Genomic DNA, 19,645 nt, shown 5'->3' with positions numbered 1-19,645 from the left:
AGCGCCTGGGTCTTGCCTAGGGGAGCAGAGCCGCCCCTCTGCAGGGCAGCTCGGCTTTTGCTTTAGCTCTTCTTCCAGAGGAAGGTCTGTCCCAGCCCCGCAGCACCAGTGCTGGCCTCGAGGCCAAAGTGCTGAGGGCCGTCCGGCGCCCGCAGGTCAGTGTCGCTCCTCCTGAGGCGCCGCCCCGCTGGCATCGCGGTCCCCGCGTCTCGGCCGGCTCAGGGACGAGGAAGAGTGGGGGGAGTGAGAAGGACCCGGGCGTACATGTGTCCATCCTTCATCCGTGCCTGCTTCACTCTGCTTTTTTGATAAAAATCTGGAAGGAGAGGAGGGAAGAAAGCAGCCACGTGTCAGTGCAGTTGTGGAGCACCGCGGGACGCCGGACAACGTAAGGTTGGGGCGCACCTCGCTCAGGATGATCCACACCGGGGAGTCCGTCTGGATGGACAGGCGGATGGCTTCCAGCGGCCCGAAGGACGGGTCCACCTCACCCTCTGCAACGCCCTTGGAGAAGGAGCCTGGTGGGAGAGCACAGGTGAGGAGGGGCTGGCAGAGCAGGGGCAGCGAGGGGACCGTGCACACGGGGCCCAGGCAGCACTCGGTGCCTTTTTTCCAAACAAAGAATGGCTCTGAGCCGTGTGAAGATGAGCACAGGGGACGGATGCAGGGTCTCCTCCCGTACCTATCTGGATGTAGCCGTCGGCCGTCCTGTGGTATCTGACAGCTGTACCCCTTCCCTCCTGCAAGGTTTCCTTGTCTGACTGCAGGCTCTGCAGGACGGAGAGGAGCTCTCAGCTCAGGACTGTCAGTGAGAGTCACCCCGAAGCCCCACGAATAGCAGCAACCCCAGAGCCACCCCCACAGCACCCCTGGGCATTTGCAGATCTCAGCACTCTGTGGCACCTCGTTCCCCTGCCCAGCACAGGGAGCAGCACATCCTGCCCTGGCCCTTCCTTTGCAGCTGCCCCATCCATTTGGGCATCCTCTGTAGGTGGCCCCGTCCCAGCTCCCAGGGTGATCCCACACCAGGGGTGACCCCTTGCTCATGCTGCCAGCACCTCCCAGAGGCACTCAGGGTTACTCCTGACAGCTTTCAGTGGTTTCCCTTTCCCCGTCCTCTTAATCTTCCCACTCCACCTGCGTCTCAGCTTTCCTAAAACACTTACATCAAACGGCAAAACCTCCACAGTGGTATTGAAGAGTTTGTCTTCTGGGTGCTCGATGTTCCCGCTGCGGAAGAAGAACCTGTGACAGAGACCAGAAGCACAGAAAACCACATTGAGCACTGAGACGTGATGACTTCTACCCAAGTGAGCCTTCCAACTTCTCAACCCGAGAGGTGCCTTCCCAGAAAGCAGCTGGTTGGTAAGGATATCTGTGCTAGATGGGCAAACTATGGGTTGTTCCTAAGTGCAGGAAAGCAAAGGGTCCCTGCACACACGGACCCACCCAGAAGGGTCAAATCACATTCCCCCTGGCAGAGCACTGCTCCCTCCTCCCCAGGAGCTATAATGGGGATGGGCAAAGAATTCTGAGAGCCATGAGAACACGAGAGAAGTATCATCTCCTCGTGCTCTGTGCCCACCCGGTATCCCCACCCGTGCAGCCCCTGGGCACTGGCCTTTCAATGCGGAGTGGTTTGAAGAATCTGAATCTGATGAAGTCTCCAGCAGTGGGTGTGAAGGCCCAGAAGAAGTCCTCTCGCAGGTAAGCCTTCTCCAGGGTGAAGTGCTGGTAGGTTTTCAGGCTGGTGCTCACCTCTGCAGGAGGGTTGACGTGCTCCTTCCGCAGGGCATGCTTGCCAAAGTCCTTGTCCTTGATGGAGGCAAAGCAAGAAGGCAGAAAAGGGTCACGAGCTGCTCTCAGCCTCGAGGAACGGGGTTTCCAGCAAGGCAGTGTGAATTAAAAGCTCTTGATTTGCACACTGGAGAATGGAGCACTGCTGCTCCCTGCGTCTCAGCCAGCAGCTTGAACACAGCTTCCAAACGCCACAGAACTCCTCACACCAGCTCTCTGTCAGGTGAGGGGCAGCTTATCAAAGGCCTCAGGCCATTGAATTCATCTGCAGCAGCAGAGGGGTGTCAGAGACCACTCAGTACTCACCTTCAGCTTCTGGATCTTCCCAGCCAAAGAGGAGTGGGTTCCCACATGCTGGAAGAGTGAGGGCTTGAAGCGGATCCTGAGGTTCGCCTTCTGCCGGTCACAGTGTTTCTGAAACAGGAAGATCCCCCACGTCACTGCCCCACGTGCCAGCTTCCAGCACCAACAGAGGAACCCCTGAGGGCACGACTGGACACCACCACCACTGGACACCACCACCCAGGTCTGGTGAGCAGCCAGGGCTCACGGCTCATGGTTACGTTTCTCATTGCTACGCTCATCCTGGATAAAGATGAGCAAATCTCTGAGTGCTGTGAGGTAGGGAAGGCAGAGAATTCAGTTTCTTTTGTCCTTGGCTTATCTGGAAAGCCCTTTCCCTATGACTCAGCTCAGGATCTCTTACTTCTGAAGTGACAGTAAGTTCTGGGATATTTAGAGCCTAAGCTCACGGGCAGCAGTCACAGCCTCTCATCACTGGGCAGTTTTCAGTCTGCTGATGGATTCTGGTGGGTGCTGCCAAAGCTGCTGGCTGCCTCATGCCCATCCCACCACCTAAATGAAGCTGGACATGCAGCTCTGCTGCAGCCAATGCCCTCCATGGGGAGAGAGATGATGGGAAGGGACTACGGGAGAAAGGATAAAAGCCCTGAGAGCACAGAGCAGAGCCATGACGAGGGGCACAGCAGCAGTGGGCCTGGGCTTTCTGTGTTTTTTTTTTCCAATTCTCTGTCTCACCTGCCTGGCACCACTGGGCACAGTGTAAAGGGGGGATGACATCAAGCACTGCCACCGTCCCCGAGCCATGAAATCCAAGGTACGACCCTGTGAGCTGCCAGCAGATAATCCCTTAATCAGCTCACATTACATTAGAAAATTAAAAGCAGCCCCGCTCATTGCCAGTGACAACAAACGCAGCCCCGCAGAGCAACCGTCAGTTCTCATCTCTGGGTGGGCAGAGAAGTGGGAAGGGGAGAGGAGGGGGCTCTGACTTCTCCTGGTTTCTCCTTCTCCCTTTTACTACTTCTGTTAAAGCAGAATTTGCTGACAGCAACACCGACCCAGCGAAGCCAGGACTGGGCTCAGCTGGTGGTAACAAGGCCATCCTTTCACACAGCTCTGCCCCAGGTAAACCTAAAATTAGTTGAAAAAGCAGGCTACATCCAGAGCAGACAAAGCACCCAGCAAAAGCTCAGGTCAAACAAACTTTCAGTCAAAAAGACAAATCCTCACTGCTACCGATTTGGTTCTGCTCAGCAGGGTTTACAAGTGGGAGTCGTGTCTGAAAAGGAGCGGTGCAGAGTTAATCATGCAAACAGTAGGGAAAAGAAGCCAGAAATCCACACGGAAAGTGGGTTAATTTTTAAAAAGGAAACACACTGAAGAGGTTTGTAGGTTCCCCTGGGAAGCCCTCGCAAAGGCTCCACCAGGCAGGAGCTGAGCAGAGCTGACGGGGCTGCGTGGGGGGATCTGTGCTGAACCAAATCTCGGGCTGAAGGCTGAAGGGAGAAGGCATGGGGAGGGGGGCACAGAGAGCAGCACCATTCCCCACTCCATCCCCGCAGCCCAAACCCTGCCCGTGGCTGAGAGCTCATGGGGGCCCAGCAGAGATGCTCTGCCACCCAGCCCTGACCCTCAGGCAGAAATGGAGTATTAGCCCCAGTGTGACTGCTTGCACTGGCACGTGCCATCAGGTCCTTTGCGGCCACCAGGTCCCTCCCAGGCTGCTGGCTCTGAGCATGCAGCTATTCTGGGCCACCGGGACTCAGCTGCTCACTGTCTGTCAGGAGAATGCAAGCAGAGCATGAGTAAATACAGTATGCTCAGGAAGGAGAGTGGGGAGATGGCGGTGAGCTCATCTCACTCGTGCTCACTCCCACTCCTTCTCTGCCCATCCCACTCAGTTTAGTCCGCTGCTGCTGTTGCTACGACTTAAAAACACAGCCCGTGGAAGCAGGGGTTTCTGCTGCTGACTCTGTGAGGCAGGGAGGGGCAGCTGAGGGCAGCCCATGCAGGCTCCTGGTGGGGATGCTACGTGAGCACCAGCTGAGGGGTATTCTGGGGTGTGGTGTGGGGACAGCTGCTGTGCTGCAGGCACGGCCTGCTGCTGCTCAGACAGATGCAGAAAGAATGCTTTTTCTGGCAGATGCAGGAAGGGCTGAACTCCCCCATCCTGCACTGTCCATAAGGAAACCCACAGGAGCAGCAAGGCTCGGTGCAAAGTCAGCTAGAGCCAGAGCCTGCAGAAATGACCCTCTGAAGCCTCTGCAGGTGCAGGTGCAGACCAACCATGTTTCTTCCTGCTCACAGAAGGAACTTTCTCTTCAGTGCAGGTTCTGTACGTACCGCATCCTTCTCAGGGTTGCAGACTTTCACCCAAAGGATGTGATCCAGCAGCCAGTCAATGGGTTTGTCCTTATAGAACATCAGGATGAACTCCACGATCAAGCTCAGATCCAGAGACTTGAACATTTTTCCTACAACACAAAGAAAGGGGAAAGAGAGCAGCTATTGCAGGACATTGTCTAGAATGAGAGCTGGGAAGAAAAAACTTGTGAGACTGAGCTGTGGAGATCAGATGTGTCCCTTTCTGCATGTAAATGGAATAACATGCAGCTCTGTTATATGTACCAGTGCTGTTGGCACCACTAATACAGCTCTGGATTTAATATTCACAGCAGAATTAGAAAGCATTAGTGTCTTACAGGTCACAGCAGTACCAAAAGGTCTAAAACTCTTCCATTCAGCAGACAGAAAGAAGGTTGAAAAACACTCAGCCAGCTGCACGACAGATCGTTTCCTGCCCTGGAAACTGGAAGCTTTAAGCCAGTCATACCAGTATCCAGAATAACAGATCTAGCTGCTACTGCAGCCATGTACTGCTGTTCCCAAAATAGTTCTGTGCTGATGTAAACTTCCTTTTGTACACTGTTAGGCAACACCAGAGCCAATCCAGCCTAAAAGCTACTGGTTGTGTCCAAGCCATCAGGCTGTCTGGTGGGCCTCCAACCAGGTTTGTTTTTATTAAAAGCCAATGTCAGCTGGGACTTGGAGGAACCCTTTTCCCTATGCAAACACAGGGGTCGTTGCAAAAAATAAGGAGGAACAGAGTCCAAGGTTTTGACCATCTCATGGAGACGTGTTGTTGGACAAGAGCTGACCTGCTTACAGGACCCTGCAGGTGTTTGTGCTTGTTGGGACAGGGGTGAGACTTTACCAATAAACCCCAGCTGAGAGAACTCCAGGATCATCCACTCCTCGGAGGGCTGCTGCAAGGCAAAGTTCTTCATTGTGCTGAGATAGTTTGGTTTGGCCACAATATCGTCCTCCAGCTGCAACAGGAAGGGACATTCAGTGCCAATGACACATGCAGGTTCCAGTAAGAGCCTCTCTGCAGAGCAATCATGCTGTTGAGCGGAGGAAAGCTTTGGCACGGACTTAGTTTACACTGGAAGATGCTCCAAGCAGATCCTCACAGGTAAATAAAGCAGGGGCTCCTGCACTGACTGGGAAAGATGCCTCCAATTCTGAAGCATCTTAAAAACCACCTGGCCACCCCCACCCACACTGAGCAGCCACAGCTGCCAAGCCGTGCTTCACACGCAGCAGAACTCTACTCCCATCAGCTGGAGGGCTGGCACTTTGCCATCACTGGAGGAGGTGATGGTTACACGATCAAGCTGTGACACCACGCGCAAGCAGGCTCTGGAAGTACTTGCCCCCTGCAGCCAAACGTGGGCCATTTGCTCCCCTATAGAGTGAGCAGTCTCTGGGGTTGGCACAGCCCAGCCATGCACTGAAGTGAAACACAAAGAAAAATGACAGATTACCATCTCCTCTCCATCCCCAGCACCAAACCTACCTGCACGTAATAAATGCCTTTGGACTGGGCATACATCATTAAAAAGCAGTAGTCGAGGTTCTGCTTGGTTCTCCACCTGCAACAGACAAAGGCAATGACAGCGCCCATCCTGCCCAGCACATTATTGCTCCTTTTGGTCCTTGAGTGATCCACTGAGAGCTGCTGCACAACTGGAGGGCTTTCAGAATGAGCAAACCTGGGTTAAAGCCAGCACCACGCTCTGCTGATGGGAATAGGGCACACAAGGCAGACCCTGCAAGGCTGGCACCAGCTCACAGCCCGACACCGCACCCCTTCAGCTCCTGGATAAAGTGAGTTTTGGGGCCTTGTGTGGGCCTGCAGGAAAGCTTTCTCTCTGCTGGAGTTGGAGGGGGAGATATCACAATTAATTAAGGGTTTGCTTGCTTCTAAGTTCAGCTGATCCTTACCTGACTCTTTCCTTGGGGTCTCCAAAGGATTCCCGCAGGTGGGAGAAATCAGGGTAGAAATGTGGAGAGGGGGAAATCACCTCCAGGAGACCTGAGTGGATTTCCTTTGGGAATCTGAGGGAGAAAGGTGGCAGTAAATAAAGGCATGCCTCCATGCCAGACATACCACTTCACAGACCACTTCAAGCCACAGAATCAAACAGAAAACACAGCCTCTAAGATGAGACCTCCCCTAGTGCATCCCTGTCCTCATCAAAGGGCTCTGGTGGGGACTGGCACCCAGAGGGCACCGTCCCATATTTATGGCACTTAGAAAACGCACAGGTCAGCTTCAGAGAGAAGGTGCTCTCCCACCAGCTGCTCTGAGGATTCAATGGCCCTGCAGACTGGCACAGCAAAGGTAGGCCTTGCTGACACCACTGGCGTTCAGAGATTTTCCAAATGTGTCTGTAATTAAGAGTCGTTTTGCAGAGATTATGTTATGCATTTCTGATGTTACTTAAAGCGCCGTGCTGTGCTGCAGTTAGGACAGCCAGCAGGAGTTCCACCTCGTTTCCTCATGCTGATAACACTGGCATGTATTTTTTCCTGTAATGTGGTTTAGAAGCCTTTAAAGAGTCAAACTCAAACAAGAAAATCTCACTCATCTGAAAAATATGTACCTACAGAAGTGCTGCAAGCAATACCCAGAGATTGCTGAAAGTGCCAGAGATAAGTGGGAAACCCAGTTGTTTTTACACCGCCCTTTTTGAGAACATTTGGTGCAAGGTTGATTTCCTTTGTTTGTGCGGAGCCTGGAGGATGGGAGATGAGGCAGAGGGAAACAGAGCAGCGACAATGCCAAAAACTTCTCACTTAGTTTTCCCTCCCCTATTCCCTCCTGGGACTGCCAAGATTTCCAACTATTTTCAGCAGTGAAACAGAGCTGATCAAACCTGCAACGAGGCAGCGACCGCCTTCACCTCCTGCAACACGAGCTCAGTGCTCCCTGTCCCCACGCCACCTCCATTCCATTTGGAAGAAAAAGAAGTGAACGGGGGTGGGGACAGAAATAAAATCATGAGGCCAATTAAAGTTGCAGGCCATCGGCACAGAGCTCGCTGCAGCAGCGGCCAGCAATCCCATCAGGATGCAGCAGACAATCGGCCCATTATCCCCGCTGCGTGCATCCTGCAGCCAGCAGGCAGGAGGAGGGAGTGCTGCCAGCTCCTGCACAGCAAGATGGAGGGCTCTGTTTCAGCTCTGCTCCCAGGGCCCGGCACACAGCCCTCTGGCTCCGGGCGCTCATCCCAGCCCGTCGTTGGCTCGGGGATACGCTGCCCTGCAGAGCCTCCTTCTTGTGGTTGCTGCCATCCTTTGGAAACGTGCAGGCGCAGGAGCCGGACCACAGGCAGAGCCTCCTTGTTCACCATCTTTTCCTCAACCTCTGAGCTCTGGCTGGCAATGATCCGCCGGCTCCTGCCCTGATAGTGCTAAGGCTCCAGGACGTAAATAGCAGTTAGGGAGAGAAAAATGTAACCATCGCCTAGGACATGGGGAAAACAAATCAAAGGGAGCAGGAGGAAAACCAAACATGGATTTTGTAGGCACGAGCATGTGGATGTGCACACTGCACTGCTCTGCACTCACAGAGCAGGCAGAGGGCCGCCCCAGGTACAGCAACAATTGCCAGGATTACTGTAAATCTAAATAATCCCTCTTCTTGCAATGCCAGAGCACAGAAAGAGCAAAAGCAGAACGGCGTGGCTATGCGTGTTGAACACTGCAAGCACAAAGCAGTCCACTGGAAGCTACAGATGGGATACATTTTGGAACAAGCAGAACTGGAAGCAGAGAAAGCAAAGACAGTGCAGAACTGAAGAACAGCAAACAGAGCAGAAAGCAGCATGAAAGGGGCACAGAACAGCACGTATTCCCCCTTGAAGCCACCCCTGCCCCGAGGCACAGCCCAGGCCCATGCAGTCAAAGTGCTTACAAGTTTTTGATATTTTCTGCCACTCCAGCTGTGTACTGCGTGTCCGTCTGAAAACACAAGTTACGCAGCGTTAGATCACTCAGCCCCAGCCTGTGCTGCCCCGTGCTTCAGAAATCTCCTTGCATACACCCTGAGCACGCTGTCAGCTCCTCCACGTCATCCTCCTTCACCACACATCGCCCCACCTCGCACCCAATGCTCTTCCCCGCTCTGGTGAAGCCCTCTGAGGTGAACCCAAGCCATGACAGCCAGCAGGGCAGACCCTGAGCCCTGTGCCTCCCACTGATGCCAGCACCTGCCCCGTGCCTCTGCACAAAGTGTTAACTGCTGGGCTATCTGCTTCTTGTTTCATACACGCCGGCTTTCATCCAAACAACACTCTCGGCACAGAAGGATCCCCACCCCTCTTGTGAAAAACACGGGCTCACTGACGTGCTTGCAGTTCCATTTCAAGTTCAATTTACACTTTTCTCCCCAGACCAACAGTTTGTTCCCAGAGCTCGCCCCACAACCTGCAGTGGTGGAGGCAAAGGTCAGCGGCACTGCAGGGCTCTATCTGCGAGCGAGATAAGTGCTAAGCAGGGACAGGCACGAGACAAAAAACATCTGACCAAGAAAACACCACCAGGAGCAAAGGGCACGAGACCCAGGAGCAGAAATGTGTTTCCTGGTGCCTGCATTGTTCTGGATGATCACATGCTCTGCAGGACCGGGATGGGGGTGCGGGTGGATGTGTGGATGCAGCACCGGGACCAATGCCTCAGTGCCAGGAGGAGGTGACAGGAGCAATGTGGGGATGTGTCACCAGCAAGGCTGTGCTGGAATGGGGACATGGGAGGGTTTTCTCGAGGGAACAAAGGTCCCATTCCCAAAAAGTGCTCCATCTCTGTTCTGGAATTACCAGCCAGGGGGCCCAAAAGCCAAGTGCTACTCAAAATGTCAAACCGTGGGGAAAGAGGCATCAAAACCAGGCGTTCATCTGTGAGCTGCTCCCGTGCCACTGAGGTTTACCATCCTCAGTGGATTTCTGAAAATTAAGACAAATGCATTTGGGGCTCACAAAAATAATCCCGAGGGGAAAGCCAGGGAGAAAAATAACCATCTAAGCCCAAAGATAAAAGCAGCTCCTGTGGATTAACGTATCAAGGCTTTTTAGCCCCTGGATTCAGCAACTGATTCTGGGCTCCAGACATGAGTACAGAGCAGCATATTAGTCTCAGATGCAAGTAAGTGGGCTCTTGGGTCTGGAGCCATTTTCAAAGAATGTCTGAGAAACAAAGCTGCTGCAGGGAGGGCTGAGAGCCCCTGAGATGCTGCCATGGGGCTGCTCCAGCTCAGTTTGGGAACAATCACTCCAGCTCTCCTCCAGAGGAAGCATGGTATAGACAACCATAAAATCACACATCACACCATCAGCTGCTGACGTGAGACAATGGTGTGCTCACACCCCAGCCTTCCTAGCACTTAATTTTGGGCAGGATGCATCTTATGATCCTGGAAAAGGCTGGGTTCATCTGCTTTGGCCAGAAGCAGACCAGGCCCGTGGTACTGTGTAGCACCACGTGGGACCAACAGGCCAAGCTCCACCTTACCTCAGCGATGAGGACAACGATGACCGAGTCCTCCTTCTCCTGCTGTGTGAGCTCAGAGATGAGGGAGCTGAGGGTGTCCGTAAGGTACGAATGCACCTCCCGCTTTACGCTGGGGATTCCCATCACGACAGACACTGCCCAGGGCCAAGAAGAGATTTTAGAGAGGGGCTACGCTGGGACAAGATGTTCCTCTCAATTCCCATGACCACCCCACCGGGCCAGCAGCAGCCCAGCGTGACTGTGGCAGGGCACCCACTGCAGTCAGTGCTTGCACACTGGCTGGGACTGCTGTCTTCATGCTGCCTGGACTCTGCAGGCAACTGTGGGGATGGTGAGCTGAGGACACAGACTGTGCTGAGCCTCAGCTTTGGAGATTTGGGGCACCAAGGTGGACACAGCCACAAGCAGCCTAGCTGTCCCTAAGGCTGGGCAGGTTCCATCAGCCAGTAAACTTGGCTTTGTGCTGTCTTATGAAAAGTAGAAAGGAATTAGAGACTCTCTTTTTTCTCCCACAAAGACTTAGGGAATACCCCCACCCCCCTCTGCCCATGTTCCTTTCTGGTACATGAATGGCAACTTCAAGAATACCCTTGTTCTCCAAAGCCCTCCCATGGCTGGAAGCACCTTGGTTTAAGAGGTACTTAACTCACTCAGCTGCTTGGCTTTGGGTTGGGATTTGGGAGCAGGGGAGGAAATGTTTAAGAACCCAAGTCCTGCTCTGGATGGGATTTGCGTCTTAACACAGTTTAGAGCCTCCACAAACTGTGCTTTCATCTGACCACCTTGTAGGCAAAGTCTAGAGCGCTCTGGAGATGGAAAGCAGCAAAAACCATCTGAGAGAAGCACTGAGAACACTTCATGAGCACGGACATCCCCATGACACCCTGGCACGCAGATGCTCTGTGGCTTACCCACCCCATGTGCTGCAGCACCAAGGAAGCTCACATGATACAAGCAGCCATTCCTCCAGTCCTGCTCATCTCCACAGCGCAGCCAGGCCCGGAGGAAAGGGCAGGGACAGGCACCAGGTGAGAGGAAGAGCACTAAAGCAGCACTAATTCCCATTTACCTCCAGTGCGCCCCTGTCCCACATGCACGGCTGGCTGCAGACTGTTCTCCTTTGACAGCAAATGTGGCAAATGATGGAAGATGGTGGGAAGGTGCAGCACATTCTTGTTGGTGATATTCCACAGTTTTAACTTGGTTTCGTCTTAAAAAGGAAAAGGGAATCAATATGCAGGGAACGGAATGTAGGAAGAGACTGCAAGGCAAAAAGCCTTTTCAGAGCAGCCTGGCCACCCGAGACTACTGCTGGGTTATAAAAAATGAGGCCAACCTTTAACATGCTACCACAAACCCAATTAAAGTTCAGCAGGAGCCAGGAGGGCCTTGAAGAACTCCCAAAATATTTGGGAAGGAAGGGGGAGAATGAAGATCAAATGAAGGCCAAATCGGATCCTTCCGGAGAGATCCAATTTTCTTCAACTGAGCAACTTAAAAAAAAAATGAACAAAAAAATTGGCAGGGGGTGCTCGGCCAGTCTAACTCCTTCCTCTTCCCTGTCTCCAGATACCCACTTTCCATATGCATTCAGTACAGCCATAGGAAATGGCACGTGTGACTTGCAAGAAAAAGAACTTAGAAGCAAGCAAGTTGGCAAATATCACTGGCAGAGGCAATCACAATGTTCAATGATGCATATGTACCTGCAGTTAAACAGGAGTTGAAGAGTCCCCAGGTCTGTTGCATTAAATAACTATAAAAACCAACAAACACTGCTGAACTCCACCGTTTGCTGGTGCCAGGAGGGAGAAGAGCACCATCCTACCTGCACACACACCTCTACCTCCTCACTAGCAACCTCCAAACCATGTGCTCTGCTCCTGCTATTCACCAGATAGGCTGCTCCAGGTGCGGTTGATGTCCCGCAGGGCCTGCTTCTCCGAGACAGCTCTCTTGATCTCCTCCAGGACCAGGTTCAGCTCCTTGGAGCGCTTCAGGCTCTCCTGCTCAGCCGCGTGCAGTCGGTCCCGGAGAGCCAGGAACTCCCGCTGGTAGATGTCCACAACGTCACCTGTGGGGACAAAGAGAGCACTGTGTTTCCTCTGGAAAACCTCTGGAGGGTTTCAAGGTACAAATGCAACAGCAGTCATCCTTTCCCTACGTCCGTAATCCTGAAACTTGGATTTATGGAGCTGTGGTCTATCACACACTGAGAAGATATGGTGGAGAGAGCTGGTTGATATACAAACCATGGTTGATCCATGCACCAGAAATGTGTTTCTGATTCATGAAACAGTGTTTTATGACATCTGCTTTGTGCTACCATGTCAGGCATGAGAGCTCTGACAGCCCGTGGGAACCTCCAGCTGCAGAACCACAATGTAAAAGCTGCCTCCCTTTCTCTCTTTAACTTGGGCTCTGGGCCATAGAGAACAATGACCAAAGCACACAGCAAAAATACGATGCATGTTAGTCCTTCTTTGCTCTACTCTCAGCTGCTTGCATTAGTTTTAAGAACAGTATCATGCATCTCTGCAGTGTCAGAAGTTGGGGTGTGCCAGCTGGCAACCACAGGAGTGAGCAGCAAGGACCCAGAATCGAGTGAAAAAGAACTGGAAGCACAGGTGTTGGTGACTGGGTAGAACAGCAACAAAACCACGAAACACAGATATTTCCAGTCTCCCTGCTCCTAGCTTGGGTTCCCTTATTGTAGAAAAATATGAGTTTAAGAGCGGAGGCCTTGGGCACGAGGTGCAAGCTGCTCTCCAAGAGAGGACACGACCAGGAACCTTCGATTGCCAGCCCTGATACTACAGCAGATGGCACCCCAGGAAAGACCCCAAAATTCCCTCACAAGAACTGCTCCAAAGGACCATCTATCAGCAGGGTGAGCAGACGCCAAATCTTGGGCTCACAGGGAGGAAACCAGCACTGCACACCCAGCTGTGCCGGGAACACGGCTGCTACAGATGGCCTGGCATGAATAACTGGGGCAAAGGCAGCGGCCCCACAGGGGACCCCTCCAGATGGCACACAGCATCTCCAGGGAGAGGGAGCTGCCAAGGCTCCATCGAGTGGATTTTATGTTGCTAGGACATAGCGGCTGTGTATAGGATGCTTGTCATGGTGGGAATGGCAGGCACAGGCATACCACAAAGTCTTGCCCTCAGCACGGAGAGAACAGATAGCTGCTCCCGTACTCACGGGGTTTCTTTCAGCCCTCCCCATCTTCGTGCCACCCGCAGCCAGCCTCGAGCTCTGGCATCCCTCCCATGGTGTGCATGAGCCACGGTGACGCTGGCAGGTGAGCAACCAGAGTTCTGCAGCTTCTCTGGACAAGGGGAACTATAGGAGGAGCACAGCCCGACACAAGAAACCCACTGCCCAGCCCCATGCTGGTGCTTGCCAAGGCTGCCTCAAGGCAGAGTCCCAAAGGGATCCTAAGGACAAAACCAATTACAGTCATCTTACTGCTCCTAAATGAGGCAGAACAAAGCCTATCACATGGCAGTGGTGGCTGGGATGCTTATATCAATGCAAGTGTTTGGATACGCACTTAAGGAACCATAATAAAAGTAATATATATAAATGAGTAACTTCTCATAGGGTAATAAAGCTTTTTATTTCAAAACAGCATCTTACCAGCATGCCCTTTTTAAACAATAGAACTACTGAGTGCCTCCATCCATAACTAACTATACAACAGCTGTCAGTGGAGTTGGTTAGCTATTAATGTACTTTTCTAGGCCATTTTTTACCCCATTATTAATGTGACTTGTGTGCTCAGTACACATATGCTTTCACATCCAGTCATTCCTATGTTGTTAGTAAGGTTAGATTTTACAGAACTACACCATAACACAGCCAGAACAGCTAACACAACCAAAAGCACTACGCTGGAGCTTCCAAGCTGGGGCTAAACATAAATGAAAACAGCTACACCAAGTGCACTGAGGATTTCTACTTTGGGGTCCACAAGCAAGTAAAAAAGGGTGTTTTGAAGATCAAATATGCCCAGCTCCAAAGCACAGGGTTTCCAAGACAACAACACTTCCAAGTCAACTTCTCTTCAATGTTTTGCCTACAGGAAGCTTCCCCCATGGGGTCTCTTCCCCACAGACAACCCTTACAGACTCACTGCCTGTCCTCAGGCAGCACACCCATACAAGGCTCTGTTGCCTCTGACCTCCAGGGCTCTCTACATTACAGCAAAGCGGATGGGCGATGGAGAGGGAGGAGAGGAAGGCACTCCCATCTGGTCGCTGCTTGGACTGACAGGGGCAACGTGCAAGGCACAAACAGCACCAGTCCTTCCTTTTTCCTGCACGGTACTGCTCCCAGAGACAAAACATTTAAGGGTTTGCAGAAACAACAGAGTAACCCATAGCACGAGGGTCTGCCAAAGGAATTCAAATTCACTCCACAACAAGGGAGACCTTAACCTGACAGTAGCTCTCCTTTGTAAGAACACACCTCTAAGCTCCCACATTGTCCAGGTTAGGGGTTTTCATGCTCGGATCTTTTAATACAAGGAACAAACCTTGCTTCCCCTCCTCACTCGATGCCGGGCTACTCTGCACTACCTGGAGCAGAGCATGGGGCTTTGTGCTTAATGGCTTTTTCCAGAGTGCTGCACATCGTTTGTGTCAGACTGCGAAGGGAAATGTCACTGATTATTCAGGCACTAATGACCTGCCCACTGATGCCAAGAGCTGTACTTTTCATTAGGCTGCGATGGTGATGTGCAGTCAACCATTTGCTGCTTTTCTGGCTAATGGTTGGAAGTGAAATTGTATTTGTTTCCAGTGCTCTTGTCCTATGATGTGTTAGCAGGCTTTCCATTCTTTAATTAAAATTTCATGAAATTTAAAAGCTGATCGATTGTGACCAGTTACAGCGACAGCTTGAGACAAAGCCTGCAGTGGGCACACAGCTTGCACAGATTCCCAGTAACACCATTTTGCACTTAGAATCATCAAATCAGTAAGGCTGGAAAGACCTCTAAGATCATCTACCCCAATTGTCCACCTACCACCAACACTGCCCGCCAACCACATCCTTCAGTGCCACATCTCCACGATTGTTGAACATCTCCAGGAATGGTGACTCCACCACCTCCCTGAGCAGCATGTTACAATGCATTACTACTCCTTTGGCGAATAATTTTTTTCCTAATATCCAACCTGAACCTCCTCTGGAGCAACTCAAAGGCATCACCTCTTGCCCTGTTGCAGGACAGACCTGGCAGACCCAGCTCTTTCAAAGCAGGACTTCCAGTGCTTACCAGTGCTTGCTTGACACTGTGCCAACCCAGTGCCCCACAAACAACACTTTTCACACTGCACCACACTCAGCATTTGCACGCAGTGATCCTCCAAAAGCAGTTTTCAGGCACAGGCTGCCAGGCCATTCACCAACTGGCTGCATGCATGGCAGCACACAGCCCTCTGCGCAGCCGCTGGCAGTGCCTTGCCAATGGCTGCACCCTGGGCTCAATTTTCTCTCTAAGGTTTGGTTTTGATCTAGGGCAGCACTCCCAGAGGTTTGGTTTTGATGCAGGGCCCCCAGCTGATATGCTGTTGCCTTCCCAAAGGCTACTGTCCATCCAAGATGGCGCCCACCTCTTTCCATCCAAGATGGCTCCCGCTGCCACAGAGGAATTCTCTGCTTTGGGGCTCTGTCCATGCTGACGTGATGAGGAGACAAAGCAGCCCCACCTGCAGAGGTGGGGGCTGATTGTCCACCCTGCTTATCCACTTTCAGTTTCACAATCAAAGCAAAAAGCCTAATCTGGGCCTGAAGCAGCAGATGGGCACAAAATGAGGCCAATGCCGTAAAGCCGCCACTTTGCAAACTCTCCGGGTCACTCATTCATGTGCACACAGATACAGTCAGGAGTTCTGTAATCCTGAATGCCGTGCTAGCCTCTGAAATCTTTGCGAGCTGGATTCGCCTCTCACTAGGAAGACCTTTGAGAGACTTTGTTTGAAAACTAGAAACAACTCCCAGCCTCTAATCTGTTTATCTCTGTGAAATCTTGGCTTCGAGAGCACAACGGCTCATTTTGACCCTTCTGCTGCAAGTGCTGCGATCAACATACACGTCAGAGTTTCCAGGCATGGAACAGCCAAAAGAAAGCACAGTCCTGGGCTCACAACACAGAGAGAGAAAGAGCAGAAAGCCAACCTTTCCATGTAAAAACCATCAGGCACAGCGAGCAGCCGGCCTCGGCGGAGTGCCCTCAGCCCTCGATGATGATGGAAGGAGATTTGATGTTTTGATGTTTAATGATTTATATAATGCTGGCACCGCTCCATGCATTACACTCTAGATTGCCCCGAATGAATCGCAATGTTCATGAGGTATTTGCTGAGGGAACGCCACCGGACTGTTAACGTGGATACAAGGAGATGCTGTGCTGTATCACTGAGTTTGCTTCAGCTCCTGGGATGCGGGCGAGGCTGCGGCAGCACACGGGGACCAGCAATAATTCCACAATAAACATTTCATACACTGGAAAGCTAAATTTTGCCATTTGGCTGTGGAAGGAAGAAACCATCAACAGAACCCCGAAGTGACCTCAAAAGCCACAGGGAAGCGACTGCTGGGCTGTGTGGAGCTGCAGGTGACAGCTGTGATAGCCCACAGAGAAGGACGGCAAAAATACTGACTTGGGCAGTGGGGAGGGAAAGAGAGAGTTCAGCATCCCAAATACTCCTGGCTCCATCCTGGAAAGAAGAACGAGCATCCCAGCATCCTCACATTGCAAACACAAGCGCATCATTCAGCAAATCTGACACCTGCAGCACCGCTGTGCACCGAATCACCGGGGCACTGAGTCACAGTGGGCATTTCCAGCAACCGCTTATAAAAATGCACTTCAACTTTCTTCATCCATTTTACATTAGCACAATTGGAATTTGTGGTTAATGCGAAGACACAATGCACCATAGAAAGTCATTAGTACCACTAGAAAGCTCGTTATTATTATTGGGAAAACAGTTGCAGGTGCAGAGGAGGAAGAACTGCTCACATTTCGGATCCTGCTCTGAAAACAAACAGCTCCTTCCACAACTAAGTTTTTTTTTTGCTTTCAAAGTCCTAAGCACTAAGACTTCAGGGATGGGCAGGTTCTCTGCTACAGGAACAGTGACCCACGATCCGGATGGTGAACCCTGAAATCCTGCTACCAAAGAGATGCACACCCCTGGAGGGATGCAGAAGTTCAGCACTAACGAACCACACAGGGATGCACCCATCACCTGTGGGCACCAGCAGCCATCAGACCGCTCTCAGGCACCTGCAGAGCCCTTCTGTCCCTGCTGCACAGCCCTGTGGGTGAGCCACACTGAAAGAGACAAAGAACTGCACAAACAGCACAGGTCCCCTGGGTTTTGTCATGAGGCAAAGCAAGGAAATCTCTGGCAGGAATAAGCCAGCAACAGTTTCTGCAGAAGAAAGCAGCCCCTTGGTTGGTCCGGGATTTTATCAACTTGTCCAAGGGATTTAATGAGACGGATGCATCAGCTGGCAATTTGTTTCGCTGCAAAACAGCTGAGGAAGAGAAGGGAAGAGGCAAATAGTGCTACTGATCAGAAGAGAAAGAACACAGTGTTTAGGTAGTGAATTTTCATCACAGCAGAAGGTTCAAGAGGAGGCCATAAGGTCTGGTATTAAATCTTCTGTCTTGTAGATTTAGTACGGATCTGGAGAAAGAGATGAATTTGCAGAGTAGGGAAATACAGAGATGACAGAGAGATAAGTTCCTCAAAGCCCCAAGCCAACCAAATAACGGGGAGAAAAGGCAACAAAATGGAAAATTAACACCAAAGCTGACAGATGCAAATTAATCAGGGAGGAGAACGGAATCGTGGTATTTTTCATGCAGTTCTTAATTAATGGTATTAACTGAGAGGGAGACCAGAGCTTGGGAGCATCTTGGTGCTGCTCTGCAGGTAGCAGCAACCCAGGGAGAGAAGGGATGGAGGAGGCAAGGAAGATGCTGGTCTGCTCAGAGAACAGGATGGGGAATAACAGCGCAAAGATTATAACATTATTAAAATGATGCTGCCTAATCCCAGAATAGCCTTTACCCTCCTTGGAAAAAGAGTATTATTACAGACTTAAAAGGGGCTTTAGACGGTGGTGATGAAAATGATCAAAGGACTGAAAAAAAAAACCCTGCTCTGCAAGGAAAGAAAAAATATATGAGATTATTCATCTTGCAATTGTCATAATAATAGGGCTCATGATGAAAAGCATATAAAATAGAGTGATATAATGAAAATATATCACACAGACTTTCATTCTCTGTGTCTCAAACTACAGGAAAAAGCAGTCATTCGATTCAAATACTGTTAATTTCGAATTGATAAAAAGGAAATGTTTTGTGGAAAAATAAAAAAAGTATATTGTATCTCCAAACTCACTGCCATGGAAAAACACCAAAGAGGGGGAATTCAAACAAAGTGCCAGACCTGGCAGTGCCCTTCATCATCCCACAGCATGGGGAGATGGCTCCAAACTGCTGCACCTCTCCTCCTATACCACAACTTAATTAGGAACACTGCAGTTTTCTTCTTCAAAGTGAAGCTAATTCATTAGCAATCTAATTATTTACCTGTGTAGCACAAATACAGCTTTCGAAGCATTTTCTCTCAAATGGAAAGCAAGGGCTTTGTTCTCGTTTTTTTTAATACTCTATTTGACTGGGGAATAAAAACATGCTGAAAGTGAACAAAATGAGGCATTACAGAAATCATGGGTCATTAAACCTCCAAATAATTGCGGCTCCGCAGGATTTTTAAGAGGACACATCACACTTGGGCACGGAAGGCAATCCAAAGGGTTCTCAGAATGCCCTTCCCTCTGCATGGCACAGCCAGCACAGAGGATGCCCTGGGACGTGCCCAATGGCAGCACAAAGGATGCTGCTCCCATGCATAGGAGTCCACTTGCAGAAACCCACACAGCCACCTCACATACAGCAGAAGCCCCAGCATGTGGAGGATGGCAAATACTGCATGCAGGAGATACCTGCTTTGCTCCCGCTGCATGCAACCTCCGGGCTGCACTTCTGCCCCTCCTGCCCTGATCTCACTGCAGTGCCAAAGCCACGGAGTGCAATCCCACGAGACAGCCCCAAAGAGTCGATGTGCAAGCACGCAGGGCTGCGTTCCCATAGCTGCTCCTGAGGCCAATCCCTGATGCCATAAGGAAACAGAAAAAACACGAAGCAGAGCAAAGCAAAGCCTCGCAGTCTAACAGGAAACCCCGATTTAATACAACCTAATTGTGTTATTAATGAAACACAGACCTCTCCCCAAACCCACGCAGCCCGCTCGGTGCCGCAGTGCTAATGGCTCCGCTTCCCATGCAAGTCCATCCGACAGGAATGCCTCCGAGAAGGCAAGCTGATCTTTGCAAAGGTCACTGTGTTAATCATCGTGCCCTTTCTCTAGCAGCAGCTGTCGCTAATTGCCTGTGAAGGAGTCGAGATGAAATTCTTGTTAATCCTCCTCCCAACATCACTACAACCCAACATCATCATTCCCTTGAAACAACTGTGTGCAGCTGATGGGCCCGAGAGACACGTCCGAAGAGGGTGGAAAAAGCAGCTCCTCTCTGCAGACTGAAGGCTAATGTGGTGATAAGCAGCAGGAAGCACAGGGACGTTTCCCCAGCTCCT

General features: G+C 51.3%; 1 protein-coding gene across 1 annotated transcript in view; it reads right to left on the bottom strand.

The window, feature by feature from the left end:
- Positions 1-19,645, bottom strand: part of MGAT4B (alpha-1,3-mannosyl-glycoprotein 4-beta-N-acetylglucosaminyltransferase B) — a 34,642-nt gene continuing 14,997 nt past the window's right edge. The window contains exons 2-15 of the mRNA XM_065734763.1: positions 11,849-12,028; positions 11,024-11,164; positions 9,955-10,088; positions 8,363-8,409; positions 6,388-6,501; positions 5,960-6,035; positions 5,315-5,429; positions 4,444-4,574; positions 2,104-2,211; positions 1,622-1,815; positions 1,167-1,245; positions 683-770; positions 406-518; positions 1-316 (exon numbers count right to left, since the gene is read on the bottom strand). Of these exons, the coding sequence (XP_065590835.1) occupies positions 293-316; positions 406-518; positions 683-770; positions 1,167-1,245; positions 1,622-1,815; positions 2,104-2,211; positions 4,444-4,574; positions 5,315-5,429; positions 5,960-6,035; positions 6,388-6,501; positions 8,363-8,409; positions 9,955-10,088; positions 11,024-11,164; positions 11,849-12,028 (1,544 nt within the window). The 3' untranslated portion in view covers positions 1-292. The remainder of the gene's footprint in view (positions 317-405; positions 519-682; positions 771-1,166; positions 1,246-1,621; positions 1,816-2,103; positions 2,212-4,443; positions 4,575-5,314; positions 5,430-5,959; positions 6,036-6,387; positions 6,502-8,362; positions 8,410-9,954; positions 10,089-11,023; positions 11,165-11,848; positions 12,029-19,645) is intronic.

Source organism: Cyrtonyx montezumae, unplaced genomic scaffold (assembly GCF_038088225.1).
Source record: "Cyrtonyx montezumae isolate F1298 unplaced genomic scaffold, pur_monq_1.0 scaffold_18, whole genome shotgun sequence".
Classification (NCBI taxonomy): Eukaryota; Metazoa; Chordata; class Aves; order Galliformes; family Odontophoridae; genus Cyrtonyx; species Cyrtonyx montezumae.
The sequence above is the reverse complement of the archived record's forward strand: the minus strand, read 5'-3'. Positions and strand labels throughout refer to the sequence as shown.